The following is a 15,778-nucleotide window of genomic DNA, read 5'->3' as shown; positions in this document are numbered from 1 at the left end:
TCTATGTATGTCTATATATATCTATATATATGTCCATATATGTCTATATATGTCTATATATATGTATATATATGTCCATATATGTGTATGTCTATATATGTCTATATATGTACAATTGTTTGTAGTTGTTTATATCTAGAAATGTGTGGGTATGTGCGGTATGTATGGCCGATGCAACCGGCACCAATGCCAGGCGTTTCGAGAGAAGTTCAGTGAAGCATTTCGTCGAGTCTCCACACGCGCCTGCAGCGCATTTGTGCAGCGTAGGAAGGAGCTCTTTTTCCGAGCTGAAATCGGTGAGTTGATAGCGCCGATTTCTGCGTATGTATCCGGTGAAGCTGCGCCCTCCTTCCTAACGAAAACAAGTCTGCTTGGGCAGACACAGCGTCGAGAGAGTGTGAAGCACTCCAGGCGTCGCCGGCAGCTGTGACATGTTTAAGCTTTTTCTGAGGAACAGCGGGCATCGCTCTGTGCAGAAACCGCGCATGCACCCATGCGTCGTCTGTCCCGCATGCACAGAGTTCTTCCAAGCAACCGCCAGAGCTCCGGGGCTTGGGTATGCGATTCCACAGAAGGACTTTTGGCGCAGACTCTGACAGAAAACGCACGCGCAGTCCTTCGCACTGAAACAGAAGAACTGGTTTTAAAAAGGAACATGACAGTTGGCGGCATTTACACGTTTGGCAGAAATGCCCATCGCGTTGTCTCAAGAAAGAGACGCTCTGAAATCCCTGGAAGCAAATCTGGATTGACAACACTCAGCTGGGACTTGAGTTTTTCAAAAAAGGCACACACGGCCGACAAGAGCATTGTTCAAAGACGCATGCGTCGGTGCCTCCACGGCAGCGTGGTATTGCGAGCGCGGGCCTGCCCGTTTCTCCCGCGTTCCACGCATTCGCCTAGGCGTATGATCATACAATGAAGAGCAACGAAACTGAACTCATTCAGCAAGAGCCCGAGGCCTGCGTATACGAAGTAGAGGTATACACACAGAGAGAAAGACAGAAAGAGAAAGAGACAGAAGGAGACTCCCCCACACTCTCGCCTGTTGTGTGGAGTCTGGTGCACCGCTTTCCAGTTTCGGTGCCTCGCTCGCATTTACAGCGTCTTACGGTTCTTCGAGTAAATCGAAAAGGTAGAGACTGGGGATGCAGGCCTTCACGACCATTTGCAGTGTCCGGCTCTCGCATCCTTCACGTCGCTTACTTTTCACCTGGAGAGGGTTCCTCCGTTGGTCGCCCCCGTCGTTTTCGCCTCCTCCTCCTCTCTCCTTTTCCTCGCGTGTCTCTGTCTCACGCGCCCGCGAGTTCTTCACTTGTCCATTCTTCGTTTGCTTCTCCTGTTTCTTGCCTCTTCCACTCGCCCCTGGAGCTCGCGCGGCCTGTTCCGCGTCTGCGGAGCCTGGTTGCGGGCTGGCGCCTCGAGCTCGCGAAGCTCTCTGTTCTTCTCTTGCGCCTTCCGCGGACTTGTCGGAGGCCGAAGCTCGCGACTGGAACAGCGACGACGACCGCCGCTTCTCCAGCTTCTTCCCGGCTCCTTTTCGCGCCGCAGATTCCGTCTCCGCAGGCGAACAGTACAACGAAGAAGTGCTCTGCGCGATGCCCAGAAGCTCGCCTGAAGCTGCGTGCACCACAGGCGCCCCGCTCGACCCTCTGGCGAAGTCTGCAGTGACTGCCAAGACTGAGTCAGACGACAACAACAGGAGGGGGAAAGTCGAAAAATGGAAAACGTCGATTCTCCTCACAAAGGTCCGATTCTGAGCTGTCAGAGCAGTCACGTGAAATGAGACGCAAAATGCTGTCGACGACCTGCGGAACGACAGAGAGGTCGAGCGCACTCGCGGAACCACGACACAGTGACTAGAGCGAGACTGAGGAAGTGCAGGCGGATATATAAACATATATATATATATATATAAACATATATATATATATATAACCTGTTAGAAAAAAACGAAACTCGTGGCGGGTACTGAAAAAACCAATTTCTCAGCGGAAACGGAACGCGCACTCTGTTGAGAGTGTTCTCCCAGACCTCAGCCACAAACTCGTTTTCACGCTGTTTTTTCTGCCTTTCCGTGTCGTTTTGATGCTTCTGGTTGAATTTCCGCATATTTCTCTTCTCTGCGCGCCCTCCAGCTCAGTCCTCTGTCTTTCTCTCTCGTTTCGTCAGCCTCAACTGTCTCGCACACTGGGTGTCTATGCACATAAAGAGGATTCCGGCTCCGCGGAGAGACTCTCCCCCGCCTTCTCGCGGCTCAGCTTTCGAGGTCCTCTTTCTTGCAGGTCACGCCCCCAACCGTGCAGCGCTCTGCTCTCGAAGTCTCACCTACGCTCGGGACCGCATGCTCCTGCGGCCTTGAGCCTCTCGAGTGTCTCACAAAGTAACGAGAGACGACGCCCTGCGTGAGCGAAAAGAAGCGCCCTGCCGGGTGACTCGGAATGAAAATTGCAGCCCCCTCGGCTGCAGGCAGTTGGGAGATCGGAAGCCATGCGACGTCGTCACTCTCTCCAAGTCCTTCTGACCAGACGTTTTCTTCTGGGTCGCCCCTCTCGCCTGTCCTCGCTTCGCTTGTGCTGAGGCCGTGACTCTTAGGATCCGCGGCTCCTCGAGCTTCAACGGGAGCGTCCGGTGTGCTGTCGAAACGCGCCTGGGGCAGTGGAGAAGCGCCCAGGGCGCCTGTCTCGGCGTTCTTGGTGGTGTGTGCATCAAAGAGAGAAGGACTGACAGAGAGATGGCCGGTGTGACGCCTGACTTGCGACTGCCGGGAGGAAGAAAGCGGAGAGGGAGGGTGAGAGACAGAGAGGCCTGTGGGAGCAATGGCAGAGCCGGCGGACGGGAGGCAGTCGGGCGACAGGGAAAACCCATCGAGGAGACCATTCCAGTCCACTTGAAGAAGCGCTAAATCCGTTCTCTCGTCCGCTGCCAGAACTTCTTTGATCGGCCAGCATCGGCCACGGCGATCCATGACAACAAACAGTTCTGGGGTCCTTGCTCGTTTTCCCGTTGACTTTCGAGCAAGGTGCTCTGTCGCTCGTGAGGCCCTCTGCAACCTCCCGCGGTTTCCTCCGGATTTCTCTGCGTCATCTCGCCCCTGTCTCTTCTTCTCGTTTGCGTGCTCATGTCGCGCTTCCAGTGCCTCTGTATTGCCTTCATGTCGTCCACGCGTTTCCTCTCCTTCTCCCTCTTCGTCTCCCTCTTCTTCTCCCTCTTCGTCTCCCTCTTCTTCTCCCTCTTTTTCTCCCTCCTCTTCTCCGTCTCGTTCTTCTCTTTCGTCTTCGCGCTCTTCGGCTGCCTCGAGGACGTGGAAGTTGGTGGCGAGGAGGCCGGACGGGTGAATGAAGACGCCCGACGCGGGGAACGCATGCCATACCTCCCGCGACGAAGCGCCTCCCCCGCAGGCTTGGCATTTGACGAGACGCGCGACAATCGCCGTCGACGCAGCAGCTCTCTGCGCCCCGCGAGCCGCTTCCAGCGCCGCCCACGAGGGAGTCGCGGACGCAGGCGATTCAGAAGAAGCGGAAGAAGAAGAGGAGGTGGAGAATGGCGCGGAAGAAGACGCTGAAGAGATGGAAGAGGAAGAAGAAGAAGCAGGAGAGAAGTGAGTGGCAGGTGAATGGGCTCCTGCAGAAGCAAGTGCAGAACTCATTGAGAGTGCGTTCTGCTTTTCAAAGAGATGAGGCGACTCAAGGAGAGCGCGGACGTCGGCGGGAGGCTTCCATTTTCGTCTTTCCCGCAGTTGCCTCTGCATAGTGTCCGAGTCGAAACGCTGAAGAAACGACAGTGCGTCGTCCTCGTCTTCCTCGCTCTTGGTTGCCTCTCCCTCTGTTTCTCCTTCTTCTGGACTGTCTCCTCGCGGGTCCACGTCCGATGCTCTCGCAAACGGTCTAAGGTCCGGCGAGCGCGAGAAGCAGGCAGACGGGAGACGCGTCCCTGCTGGGCTTCCCTGGCTCGTCTCTGTCTTTTCTTTAGCTACGAAGAAGGGCAGGAACCTCAGGGAAGGCTTCGACGACCAGATGGACGCATCGCGTCGTCCTCCCCTCCTTGGCTTCTCCTGCTCACCTTGTCTCGCGTCGCGTTCCTCCCCCTTCGTCAGGGCGAAGAGAGGGACGTGCCGCGCGAACGCAGCATCGTCGCGGTTTGCGTTTCTTTCGCAGTCCGGAACTTCAGCCTCCCGCGCTGCTCGACTCTTTTGCTCTTTGCCAGCAGTTCGTCCTCTTCGCATGCTCTGTCTCTGTCGGTTTCTCTCTCGCAGCGACCGAGAACGCTCCGGACTCGCGTAGATCCGGGCCGCAGACTCCAGCAGCGAGTGAACTCTGGCGTCGTCCAGGGCGGCGGCTTGGAGCAGGAGCTCACGCATGCGTCTTCCGTGAGAGGCGAGCTTGCTCGCGGCTTCTTCATTCTCACGAGAAGGAAAAGAAGAACAGAGAAGAGGACCGGAAGACGTCGAGAGAGGCAGACGCGAAGCCCCACAGTCGACGGGAGAAGACGTCAGACCCGGCAAAGGCGCGGCGGGAGACAGTAACGAAGAACAGGAGTGAGCAGCCGCAAGCGACGCCTCGAGATGGAGCGTTCGGACGGCCGACGAACGCCGCAGAGCGAGGGAGAAGATGCACAGCGCAGCGCAGAGGAGAAGGAAGACAAGGGCAAAGAGAGGAGAGCGCGTTCGAGATGTCAGGGGGGACAGACGGGGAAGGCGAGTTGAGAAGATTCGCTTCTCCATCCTTGCGCAGAGGGGGAGCTGCCGAGTGAGAAACCTAGAACAAAGACAAGCAGCAAATGCGTAGACGGCCTCGAAGCGCGTGAGGTTTTCGTACTTCGCGTTTCCACCAGAGTTCGAGCCGTGGAGACCTCGACTCGAAGTTTCCGCTTGTTCAGCTCGTAAAGGAATCCACCCGCGTCGCCTCCTCAAGGTCCACAGAGCTCTGAATGCAGCGTCATCTTGTGCGATTCTTCTGCTTTCTCGTCGTCTTCGAGTTTCCCCGTCGAGGTCGAAATTCGCTGCAGGTCACCTGAAGGACCGAGAGCGTCGACGGACTCAGGGCCTCCCCTCTCTGGAAGGGGAGACCGGAGTTAATGCATGGACTGACGGCGAACGCATACAGAAAAAGGATTCATACGGGACTCACTCACTCGCTGTCTTCACTCAAAGGGGAGAAAGGAATTTGTTCAGCGAGTTTTGGCCAGCCTCGACGGTCCTTGCAGGCTGCACGGTCTCGGCTGTCTGGCGTTTCGTCGCATTTTCTCCTTCGACAGCGCCTCTTTCGAAGCCCCAGCCTGCATTCTCGAGCTCGGACGAATTTGGACTAAAGGCTTTTTAAATCTCTACATTTTAGCGTGTTTCCTCGTGCCGTCTCCTCGCCCCCGTCGCGTCTCGCGGGTGGAGGGCATCTGCGCATGCAGCCAGGAAGGCAGAGAAGAAAAAAGGAATCCCTGGAAATCAGACGACTGCGGACTTCCTGAAAACAGTTGGTGCGTATTCGCGAGGTGCCCAGTTTCTCTGATTTCTCTGAAAGAGCAGTTTTTCGAGGAGGTGCAGGAAAAATAGTTTTCCCCCAAAGACCGTCACTCCAGGGATAATAGGGACGGCAGACACTCGGGGGCGGGTCCTCCCGTTTCGCTTCTTCAACTTCGGCAGAGAGAGACAGAAAGAGAGAAAGGAGAATGAAAAAGAGTTCCGTTGCTGCACGCGTTCTTTTGTCCCCTGCGCGGACTTTTTTTTCTCTTAGAGGAAACCTCTAGAGCGACAAGTAGGCGGAAGTCGCGACAAAAAGGACGTATAGTGTGCCTCGCCGAGCCAAGGCCTGCTGAGGTGTATCGGTGCTCTTTCTACTCGAATATCTCTGTGGACGAATTGCCGGTGTGGTGAATTCAATATCCTTTTCATCGTTTTAACGGCACTGCGGTCAAGCTCTCCGTGTCCGTACCTTTTCTCAGGGCGTGCAAGACCAGCCAGACACCAACTGCAGCTAGACAACGAACACCACACGATTTGTTTACACAAGAAATCCAGAGTTCTGCCTTCGAGCGAATCTCTCCTTCCTGTTCTGCCTGAGCCGTTGCGAGACTCTCTCGTTGGAGAACGAGCGACCGTTTCTCGTCCATGTAAGCGTGCAGAATCGCTGGCGAGCTGGGTGTCGACATTCGTTTTCTCCACACCTGCATGGCAACGCAAGAAAGACGCTTCTTTCTGTCCTTCTTCACGGGATGCTGTCTCGCTTGCGTCGGCCATTCCCTGTCGAGCTTGGCACTCTTTGTTGCTTCCTCCTTTCTGCTGCGTCTGAGTGCTGAACCGCCTCCTGGCCTTGTGCTTCCTGAATTCCTCAAAGGGTGACGTCCCTGCTTCTGTGCGAGCCGAAATCTGCTCTGCCACTGCGCTGCCGGGGGCTGTCTGTAGACCGGAGCATCGGAGACAACCGACGAAGAAGCGAGCACTCTTCATTTTGAGGAACGGATGTCAACGTTACTCGCGCAAGAGCGAACTCGGCAGGGAACCAAGGAAACAGAAGAGAGAAGGGGGAGAGGGTTAGATCGACACCGATAGATACACGCGAGAGACTAGACACACAGATAGATACAGAAGGAGAGATAGACAGATGGATAGATCTAGAAAGATAGATACATGTGGAGACACAGGGATACTAGCAAGAATGTCCTCGACTCAGACAGATGCCTGTTGCTGTCTCGAGGAGTATAAGTAGGTCGAACAAAAACGCGGGACGCAAAAAGGGAGAGCCAGTGTCACCGCGTCGCTTGCATGCGTGATCCGGCATTGAGAGAGTAAACATCATAGCAACGCGAGACTGCGTGGAAAAGCAATACCAAGAGAATGTGTGGCGTAGTGTAACATGCCTCCCTGCATGGCGCATAACTATGAGTGTTGTACCTCCTAGACCGAGAGAACGGTTTTCGTTGTTCCCGTTCCACAGAGATCTTCTGCCTTGGAACAGGGGCAGTTTTACAAACGTGCATCAAACAAGTTGGCATTTTTGAGGCTTTCTCCAGAGAAGTGGAGTGGTAGCTGGGCGGATACGCAGGAAATCGACCTTTCCTCTTTCTTATCTTAGATCTAAGACGGGAGCGAATGCGTTCTGTCGGACTTTGCTTCCGCTGTGGGCTTCTTCCGTCGCCCGGTTATTATTTCTCCAGCAAACGCCAACGAACCTGAGAAGGGTGCAGCAGTGCTGAACCGTAAGAGAAGGTTTCTCTGCATGCAAGAACCGAAGTCCTCAATCCCTTTCTGCGTCGAGCTATCTGAAGCCAGCACTGACACACAAACGCTTGTTGCATGTAAACAACTGGGCTCCTTAGTCACGCGTTTTGCGTCGAACGCACTCCCCTCGATTTGGTGTGTCGCTTGCTGTTTTTCCTTTTCCCTTATCGCGCTTCTTTCTTCGCCTTGTTTCTGCAGTTGTTTTCGGGAGTCTCTTTGCTCCGCATTTCTGGTGCACTTTGCGACTGTAAGCTTTACCTGAATTGGGGGGTTTTCAGAGTTTTAAAAGTACCTCATCATCAACCAAATGCACTTTGCTTTGAGTCTGACTGTTTGCCTGCTGTAAAAAGAAGGGACCTCTCTAAGGTGTGGTTAAATCAAACGCGAAGCGACGGCGGAAGCGAGTTGTTACAGTTCGTAAAATCAGTTGTATACGGTGATAATCTACCGTTTACACGGCATATAAAATACAGGAAGATATCGTGCAGGTACGACCCCAGTATATGTGACGTTAATGAAAGCAGGATGCCCTTTCTTGTTTTCCTCTTCAGTGTTTACCACCCACGACAACTGAAAAGTGAGTTGCGTTTTCTTCCCGAATTGGTTGTGCATTCGAAAGAAACCGAGAGCTTCTTATTCATAAGCTGGCCCCGGCTGGCCTCCTTCGAGAGAGTGCGAATGCCGTGGATTAACCCTCCCATTTAAAAAACGCAGAGCCTCTGCTTTAGCATTCTCTAAAGTTTCCAGGTCTTAGTTTTCTGGTTGGTTTTCCGCCTCACGTCTCCACCAGGTGTTGAGCTCATTTGCGGTAAACGCGCCTTCACGACATGCGTTCTTGCTTGTGCAGGATCCAGGGTGCTTTCTGTTGAATGCTGTTTCTCACGTTCGGCTCGTCAAAAGCGAGTCGCCCTTTCTCAAGTTAGTATGTGTCTGCCCCCCTTTCTTCCCCTTCTCTGGAACCCACCGAATGTGCGTCCTTTCCTCTCTTCTCTCCCCTTCTGTCTCGACTCGAACTGACAAGAACATGCTTTAACTCTTCCTCAGAGGTGCACTGCAACAATGACGCAAGGAGAACGGAGACACAGACTCTGTCGAGGCACAACCACCAAAAAAGGAAAGCGCAGTATTCAGACGGAGAAGCTGGGCGTCTGAACAGATCGATCTCTATCTCTAGCTCTACATATATATATATATATATATATATATAAGCAATTGAAGAGAAGAGAGTAGCGAGAGACCATACCGAAAATTGGAGGAGACAGCAACATTACAGAGAGGCTGAAGAAGCGAGTCAGAAGAAGGCGCTACGAACTCGACGAGAGACAAGAGGTGTGGAAGACAACGGCGACGAAGAGGCAAAAACCAAGAGAAGGTGTATAGCTGCGGTGTCCTGTGTGAGGGGCAATGAGACAGGTCGACCGAGCGTGTATATGTCAGCAGGTGAGTAGCGTTTCTGCGCTGTTTCGAACTTTGGAACTGGTCTCCAGCAGCCGTTTCGTCGCTCGTCGCGTTCGCTGGGCTCTTTTCAGAGCTTGGAGGGAAGCCCCGTGGATGAAAGACTCGCGAGCTTCGACGTTCGCCCTCCTCTCTCTCTCGGTCACTTCGCTGACTGCGGTCTGACTGGAGCTGTTTTTGCACTCTGTTCTTTGCTCCTGACACCTCTGCGGCGTTTTGTAGAGACGATCAGGAAAGAGGACGAAGTTGCTGTGCTCGCCATGCTCCACCTGCTCTTGAGCCTGGAGCTCTGGCGGGCTCTCGCATCCCACAGAAGACTCGCCGCTCGACGTACGTACCACGCGCGCGGGGGCGCGCCCGGAGGCGCTGAGAGGAGATCCTTTGTGTCTCCTTTTCTGCTTTTTCTGCGCCGCCTGTCTCTGTGTGCATTTTCTGGAAACGAAAAAAGCGAGTTCTCCGTTTACTTCGCTCCCTTCTTCCGCGCGGTTCCCCTCAGCGGACAACCCCAGCGCTGTTGGGGAGACGCGCGCGTGCCCGGAGAGAAAGAGACTGTCCCGGCGGCTTCTTGACTTCTTTGCGACCCTCTCGATGTTTCCGCGACTTTTCGACTTCTTTGCGATTCAGACAGCGAAGCCCCAGAAGCTTTTTCGCGCGGAGTGGAGTTCGAAATTCGCGAAATCGGGACGTCGAACTGGCCTTCAACTCCCATCCTCTCGACTTTCGGGGTCTGAGTCAGCCTGCTGTTTCTCGGGTGACTCACTCTTCTCTCTCTGCTCTCTGGGGAGCTTCCGCAGTCACCTTGAACCTCAAGCTGCTGGCGTTTCTCCCCCACTATCTTTCTCCTCTTTTCGCGTACAAGTGCTTTCTTCTCTTCCTCTCTCTTGATGTTCCTTCTCCTCTCTCTCCAGTCCCCTCCCCTCCCCCCCGCATCCATCTACGTCTGTATTTGTGTGTAACTGCATGATTCTCCCTTCCCCGCTTCCAGGCCGTCTCTCTGTCTCTCCCCTCTCCTGCCCTGTCTCCTCTAGGTCTCCTCTAGGTCTCCTCCAGCTTTCTCCCTTCTCCTTCTGCTCCCTTCGTCCAGCTCTAGGATGGTGGCCGTCGCCGTATCGGGGCGGGAGGCTAGGGAGCCGCCTCCGGAGCTTGCGTCGAGAGTCTGCGCTGCGCCTTCTGCGCGCAAAGGGACGCGGACAGCGCAGACAACCTCGGACGCCGTCGTCGTGGCTTTAGCCGAGAGAAAAATCAACTTTGTGCCCTCGGCTGCGAACCTCGTCGCGGGGGGCGCGCTCCGCCAAGCCGTTCCGCGTCCACCGACGCTGCCGGTCTCCCAGTGGCTCTTCCCGCGCGAGGCCCTCCCGCCACCCTTCTGGACGCAAGCGCGGCAAGCCGGCGCAGGTCTGCGGAACCCAAGCTCTTTGTGCTTCATGAACTCGGTGCTTCAGGCTCTCGCGTACACCCCAGGCTTCGCCGAGCACCTGATCGAGGGGCGTCACTCGCGCGTCTGCCCTGTCGCGCAGGCGCGTCGCGCGGCCGCCAGACTCCGAAGACTGGACGACGCCCAGTCCGAGACAAAACAGACGCAAGCGAGGGCCGCCTTCGAGCAGGAGAGCCGCAATGCCCGCGAGGAGGACGCGCGCGGACCAACCACGCACAGCTCCCAGGGGCGCCAGCGCGAGCAGAGCTCCGGAGCTTCCGACTCGGACAAGGCGCGCGTCTCCTTCGCGTTTTGCGTCCTCTGTAAACTCGAGGAACAGATCCGCCTGCTGCATCGACATGGCGGCGGCCGCGTGGAGAACCGCTTCAGCGCATGCGTGAAGCAGTTCGTCTGGAAGTCGTTCCGCCCACAGCGACAAGAAGACGCCCACGAGTTCCTCCGCTTTCTCCTCGACGCACTGATTCGCGTCCGCGAGGCGGGCAGCGCACCCCTGTCGAGCCCAGCGAAGAAAGAAGCTCCGCCGGAGCTCTGGATGACCAGCCTCTGTGGCCAGCTCTTCGGCGGCTGGCTTCAGTCCTCGATTCGCTGCTCCAGGTGTCCGTACACCAGCGTCCGCTTCGACCCCTGCCTCGACGTCCCCCTGGACCTGGGCAGAAACAGAGACAACGCGGGCCCGCGGAGCAAAAAGGCCCAGAAGCGCGTGCAGAAACTAGGGGCCCACAGACGCCACGCGACAGCCGGAGAGGGTGTATGTACACTCGAAAAGGCCCTGTACAGATTCGTACAAAAAGAACACCTTGACGGAGACAACTGCTACAAGTGAGCTGTCTTCTTCTTTGACAGACTTGGTTGTCCTGCATAGTTTAACGCACAGCTACACCCACTCCCGTATGTCTGCATGTGTGTGCACTTGCGGCTGTATATCCATGCAGGGATGCTTATTTGGATGTTTTTCTACATGTTTTTCTAGATGTTTATTTGGAGGGTTTTCTAGATGTTTTTCTAGATGTTTATTTGGAGGGTTTTCTACATGTTTTTCTAGATGTTTATTTGGAGGGTTTTCTAGATGTTTTTCTAGATGTTTATTTGGATGTTTTTCTACATGTTTTTCTAGATGTTTATTTGGATGTTTTTCTACATGTTTTTCTAGTTGTTTATTTGGAGGGTTTTCTCCATGTTTTTCTACATGTTTATTTGGAGGGGTTTCTACATGTTTTTCTAGACGTTTATTTGGAGGGTTTTCTACATGTTTTTCTAGACGTTTATTTGGAGGGTTTTCTACATGTTTTTCTAGATGTTTATTTGTATTTTTTTCTAGATGTTTTTCTAGATGTGTGTGGGTGTGTGTCTGTGTACATATCCATGCATGAGCACAGGTGTCCTGTGGGCTCTCGCCTCCGTCAGTGAACGAGTGGCTCGACGTATCTGCTGTGTCTGGGCAGCGGGGGCTGTGTGTGTCGGTGCGACTCCGTTTGTCTGTTTTTCCATCTCTGGCTCTGCTCCCGCGCGTTTTCTTTTCGTCTCGACGTTTTCCAGTTGCCCGCAGTGCAAGCAGAAACAGCCCGCGACCAAGCAGCTGCAGATTCACACACCTCCTCAGATTTTGGTGCTCCCCATCAAGCGCTTCACGATCTGCGGGGCTCCTGGGTTTCCGTTCGGCCTTCTCGACAAGTCCTGTCTGGGCAAAAACAACACGTCGCTCGTGTATCCTTCTCTCCTGAATTTGACGCCCTTCATGACGCCGCCGCCTGAGCCGCCTCTGCACGAAGCCTCCGCTGCGTCGCTTTTCTCTCTCTCCTCTTCTGTCTCCGCGTCTGCCTCCTCGTCTGTCTCCTCGTCTGTCTCCTCCGCGTCCGTCTCGCTCTCGGCCCTCGTGTCCCCGCGGACCTGTTCAACGCGGGCGTCCTCGACGTCCTCCGCTTCGCTCGAAGCATCACCGGGCTCGTCAGGTTCGCCGACGCCTTCCTCGCCGTCCGCGCCGTCGCTCTACCAGCTGTACGCGGTCATCACGCACTACGGCAGTTCGTTGAGCTTCGGGCACTACAAGTGTTTCGCGAAGATGCCGACCCCGCCGTCGGTGTCTGCAGAGACGGGAGGGGCCTCCGGAGACGCCGCCGTCGCTTCGTCACCGTGGCTCATGCTCGACGACGAGAGTGTGCAGATGGTCAGCGAGTCCTTTGTCCTCCAGCGCCTCCAGAAAGAAGCGTATCTTCTGTTCTACTCGCGCGCGCCCTCGCCAGGCGACCTCACCCGGTCCTCGACGCCCAGCGAGGCTCCCCCCACAGACGCCGAGGCAACCGAGGAGACGGAAGAGACCGAGGAGACGGACGAGACCGAGGAGACGGACGAGACCGAGGAGACGGACGAGACCGAGGAGACGGACGAGAGGAGTGTCGCGAGCGACGAGACCTTGTCTTCAGAGATATCTGAGGAGACTTGGTCAGGCGCCTCTCCGCCCAGTTCGAGCGCGGGAGACAGCGACCTGGAGGAGGCATGGCTGAAAGAAGCCGCGGACGAGAGTGCGAGGCAGCAGCACGAACTCGCCAGCTTCGTCTTGACGCGCGAGCGCCAAGCGGCCAGGTGTCTCTCCCGCAGACTGCGAACCCATATTCGAGCGGCGACGTCTTCAGTCCTGCGCGCAGCGCCCGAAGGACTCGTGAAAGGCACACCACTGCTCACAGAAATGCGACGTCTGGAAGCCGTGCTTGAGACAGGTGAAGAAGACGAGGAAGACGAAGAAGAGGAAGACGAAGAAGAGGAAGACGAAGAAGAGGAAGAGGAGGACAGCGAAAAAGAGAAGGACGAGGAAGAGGCCGAGTATGGCGCTGGGTTGGGGGGGCCGACGAGGAGAAGGAAAAGAGAACGAAATGCTGCGTCTCGAGGAAGAGATGAGGAGGATGCAAAGTTGAGGGAAGAGACACCGACGAAGAGCGGAGGGGCGAACGGAACGAAGAGGAAAGAGACACGGAAGACGCAAGAGTCGAATTTCAAGAACTTCCATATCGTTACTCCCGAAGACATGGCCAACCGCATCGCCGCCGCCAGCAGCTACACTTCGCAGTACGGTGTGCATGCACCTGGGCTCTGGGGAGACGACAGCGATGGAGACGGGTCGCCGGCAGATGCGCCGCGCCGAGATGCCGTGTTTGAGAGGCTTCAGGAGCTTCAGCAGCCGAAGAGTGCGAAGCGCGAACGTCACGACCGAGAATACGATCGCGGAAAAGTGAAGAAAGTGAAAAGAAAAGGGCCGCAGCCCACTGTTGGAGGTGAGCGAGTCCCAACGTTCGCTGTCCCCGCTTGTGGGGGTTTCGCCTTCTCGATGTACATGCATGATGTGGAGAGACCATCCTGAATTGCGTCCTGTTCCTGCCTATCACTGGCTTGCCTATTTGTCCTTTGCTGCCTGGCTCTTTGTCTCCCCTCCTCTGGATCCTGCTTGTTCCGGTCACACATCGGTCTCCCGGTTCTTGGCACTCTGTCCTCCGCCTGGTGGTATCGCGTCTGCCCTGTCGGTAAACGCATGCTGCTGTGTCAGTCTGCATGCAAGCATCCGTCTTTATTATCTCCAGCACCATACACCACGCAGTCATCACTGAGTGAGTGCACTCTCCATATCTCTGTATCTATGTGTCTGCAAGGTGGCTCTCTCGTCACACAAATATATATGTTCATATATGTATAATTATATATATGTATATATATATGTATATATATATATATATATCCCTCTCTGTGATGAAGATATGCATTCGTACTCAAAAGGAGAGACACAGCTGTACGCGTTTGATGCACATAGCGACATGTCTTTAAAGTCTGACGTCTTTCTGTATTCTCACAGTGCCGCCTCTGCTTCTTCTTCTTCAGCTTCGGTTTCTCACGCGTCTGCCGATTCTTCGCTCGTGGTGCGCCAGCGCGCTGCGTTCGACAAGGTTTTGACTGAGAAGAAAAACAAAGGGCATCGCAGGCAGCGCTTGGGCCGCGCTTCGGGAGCCCAGGCGTCGAAGCGGAAGTTCGTAGACAAGCACAAGGGAAGGCACTGTCCAAAGAACAGAACATGGAGACACCCGTGACTCCAGAAACCACAGACGACGAAGTGGTAGAAGCGGGCAGCTGCAGGGAGACCGCGTCGGTGTCTAGACACCTGCTGCGCATGGCAAGTTGGCTACTCAGCTTCGGACGTGAGCTTCAGTTTCCGTTGAGACTCATCGAGCTGCTGAAGGGCGCCTGCAAAGATCTGAGGAAAACGACGCGAGAAGGGAAGGCGGGGGCAGGGAAAGAGCGACAGTGTTCGCGAGGAGACCAAGGAATCTTTCGTAGAGCCGTCGAGGCATGGGCGGCTTCATTTCGGATTGCATGCGCCCAAAACAAGAGTGAAGAGGCCGAGGGCCGCTTGATGGGGCAGATTCGTTCACCATTGCATGCACATGCGACCCGCTACTGCCCTCGGGTCTGCGAATCCAAGTGTCTGGCGTCTCTGCAGAGACAGGAGAAATTGTCACCAGGAAGAACTGGGAGAAGGCAGTGTGAGGAGACCAGGAGAGAAGGGCAAAGCAGAGGGGGAAGAAGCAGAAGACGAAACAGGAGAAGGAGAAGAAAAAGGAAACGAACAAGGAGAGGAACGAGAAGACAACGGAAACGAGGACACGACGAAGGCGTAACGAGGAAGGTAGTGGTGATTGGGGTGAGTATTCAGATGAGTATCTCGAGAGGAGAAGGTAGGCAAGGGGGATGCGACAGAGATGAAGGGTGATCGGACGTCCGGACAGAAATCGTATGTCTCCGAGGCTGTCGAGGCCGACGAACCTCGGCCATTTTTCCGGCTGATGTTGTCAGGGGTGTTCGAGTCAGTTGCTGTGCGCGAAGTAGTGGCTGTCGTCCGAAACGAGGCAAACCAATATGCAGGTCTTGGGTGTCAGGTGCCTGGCTGCACAGTGCCAGGTGTCTGTACACTTCAGTTGTTTTTCGTCTCCGTTTTGTGTCACTTTTTTCCGCCTCAGCGACAGAGCGGGGCAACGCCGCTCAATCCAACGAACGAAATGCAGACGCTTTCATCCGAAGTCGATTTCTTTGTTTTTCGCACGCTTCGCTGCTGCGGACAGCGGAATCCGCGTTTCTCATTAATGTTTAGGATTCAGAGCTGGTCTTCAGTGTTCTTTTCCGGAGCTCTCGCTCCGCAGGAACAAAGGTCAGAAAGGATTTGCGTGTCTGAAAAAGCAACAAGCCACGAAGATGTCTCTCGCGCCTCGCAGTGTTTCGCTCCTTCAAGAAAACGGACCTCGTCCAAGGAACCGGGTGTCGAGACATCCCAGACGCGTGCGACCGGCCGCACCAGCGCATGCAGTTCCAAGCAAATGGCCGTGACCTACGTATGTGCCTTGCGTTTCTGCACCCAGTCTGAAGTAGCTGCCTGACACAGCGACCGTCCTGCAGAGAGGAGAGAACCACGGCTTTCTGTGTAGCCTTCATTGTAGAGGATCCCTGAAGACAGTCGCCCCTTGCTTTCGTCCTCGATCTCTGAAAGTTACAGAGTTTCACCTCTTCCGTCACTGGAGCATCTGGACGGACTGTGGCAATATCTCTCGCACATGTCAAAGAGTCCTTGAAGAAACGAAGCGCATGCGAAACAGCCTCCGTTCTTCTCGTCCTCTTGCATGTTCGATGGAGAGAGAGAGCAC

At 55.1% G+C, this 15,778-nt stretch overlaps 4 protein-coding genes across 4 annotated transcripts; 1 reads left to right on the top strand and 3 right to left on the bottom strand.

Moving 5' to 3' along the window:
• Nucleotides 1–99: 99 nt before the first annotated feature.
• Nucleotides 100–5,305, bottom strand: TGME49_226920 (hypothetical protein). Its single transcript, XM_002366304.2, has 2 exons — nt 2,329–5,305; nt 100–1,680 (listed from the first exon to the last, which is right to left on the bottom strand). The coding sequence occupies exons 1-2, from the start codon at nt 4,721–4,723 to the stop codon at nt 1,109–1,111; spliced, it is 2,967 nt and encodes a 988-aa protein (XP_002366345.1). The 5' UTR covers nt 4,724–5,305; the 3' UTR covers nt 100–1,108.
• Nucleotides 5,306–5,332: 27 nt separating this feature from the next.
• TGME49_226925 (hypothetical protein) lies at nt 5,333–7,825 on the bottom strand (the record flags this gene model as incomplete). The annotated part of the gene is made up of 5 exons (XM_018780155.1): nt 5,333–5,391; nt 5,928–5,969; nt 6,160–6,391; nt 7,165–7,254; nt 7,772–7,825. 5 exons carry the CDS (start codon nt 7,823–7,825, stop codon nt 5,333–5,335), a joined length of 477 nt encoding a protein of 158 aa, XP_018636050.1.
• A 936-nt stretch (nt 7,826–8,761) lies between these two features.
• TGME49_226930 (hypothetical protein) lies at nt 8,762–9,602 on the bottom strand (the record flags this gene model as incomplete). Its single annotated transcript, XM_002366305.2, has 1 exon — nt 8,762–9,602. One exon carries the CDS (start codon nt 9,600–9,602, stop codon nt 9,129–9,131), a length of 474 nt encoding a protein of 157 aa, XP_002366346.1. The 3' UTR covers nt 8,762–9,128.
• On the top strand, nt 9,319–15,161 carry TGME49_226940 (ubiquitin carboxyl-terminal hydrolase). The gene is made up of 3 exons (XM_002366306.2): nt 9,319–10,922; nt 11,640–13,369; nt 13,968–15,161. Exons 1-3 carry the CDS (start codon nt 9,760–9,762, stop codon nt 14,171–14,173), a joined length of 3,099 nt encoding a protein of 1,032 aa, XP_002366347.2. The 5' UTR covers nt 9,319–9,759; the 3' UTR covers nt 14,174–15,161.
• The last annotated feature ends 617 nt before the right edge of the window (nt 15,162–15,778 follow it).

The sequence above is a fragment of the Toxoplasma gondii genome, chromosome X (assembly GCF_000006565.2).
Source record: "Toxoplasma gondii ME49 chromosome X, whole genome shotgun sequence".
Classification (NCBI taxonomy): Eukaryota; Apicomplexa; class Conoidasida; order Eucoccidiorida; family Sarcocystidae; genus Toxoplasma; species Toxoplasma gondii.
The sequence above is the reverse complement of the archived record's forward strand: the minus strand, read 5'-3'. Positions and strand labels throughout refer to the sequence as shown.

Coding starts and splice junctions, on each gene's coding strand:
- TGME49_226920 (XM_002366304.2), bottom strand. CDS start 4,723: ATGGAGAAGCGAATCTTCTCAACTCGCCTTCCCCGTCTGTCCCCCCTG. Junction 1,681..2,328: donor GCATGCGGTCCCGAGCGTAG/GTGAGACTTCGA, acceptor CGTCTGACTCAG/TCTTGGCAGTCACTGCAGAC.
- TGME49_226940 (XM_002366306.2), top strand. CDS start 9,760: ATGGTGGCCGTCGCCGTATCGGGGCGGGAGGCTAGGGAGCCGCCTCCG. Junction 10,923..11,639: donor GACGGAGACAACTGCTACAA/GTGAGCTGTCTT, acceptor GACGTTTTCCAG/TTGCCCGCAGTGCAAGCAGA. Junction 13,370..13,967: donor GCCGCAGCCCACTGTTGGAG/GTGAGCGAGTCC, acceptor CTTCTTCTTCAG/CTTCGGTTTCTCACGCGTCT.